Source organism: Penaeus monodon, chromosome 28 (genome assembly GCF_015228065.2).
Source record: "Penaeus monodon isolate SGIC_2016 chromosome 28, NSTDA_Pmon_1, whole genome shotgun sequence".
NCBI lineage: Eukaryota > Metazoa > Arthropoda > Malacostraca > Decapoda > Penaeidae > Penaeus > Penaeus monodon.
The window spans coordinates 33,636,872-33,637,308 of NC_051413.1; the positions used below are offsets into that span (position 1 = coordinate 33,636,872).

The 437-nt window shown below is 56.1% G+C and overlaps 1 protein-coding gene across 1 annotated transcript in view; it reads right to left on the bottom strand.

Annotated features, from left to right (window-relative positions):
• The window catches only part of LOC119591519 (sodium channel protein para-like), a gene marked incomplete in the record, with an annotated part of 263,120 nt that overhangs the window by 160,749 nt on the left and 101,934 nt on the right, over positions 1–437 (bottom strand). The window contains 1 exon segment of the mRNA XM_037940268.1: positions 1–276. Within this exon segment, the coding sequence (XP_037796196.1) occupies positions 1–127 (127 nt within the window).

The window sequence follows — 437 nt, forward strand, 5'->3', positions numbered from 1 at the left end:
TTTGTAGTTCATTCTTCTTTGCATTTTCCTCCGCTACCCGTGCTTCTATAGCAGCTAGACTGTCTCGGGTAAACGGACGAAATGAACTTCGTTCCTCCTCGTTAAGAGACTCGGATTCCTCACTCATTTTCTACAGCTGAGCCCAGGTCATATCCGCCGCCCAGCGCAGGTCTGTGCTCTCTGATGGTCACACTGTAGGGGGCTCTGACGGTGGCACTGCTGTTGCTCTTCTGCGGTGGCAACTGCTTCTCCCTCTCTCCAGCAGCAGCTCCACCACTGTTGGGGGAGAAGATGGGGGGTGTTAGTGTGGTTATTCTGGTTTTGGGTGGAGGGTTGGTGGGTGGGGTGTGAGTTGATGGGTGGGGGGGTGAGTTGATGGGTGGGGGGGGGTTGATGGGTGGAGGGTGAATGTGTTGATGGGTGGGGGGGGGTGAGCT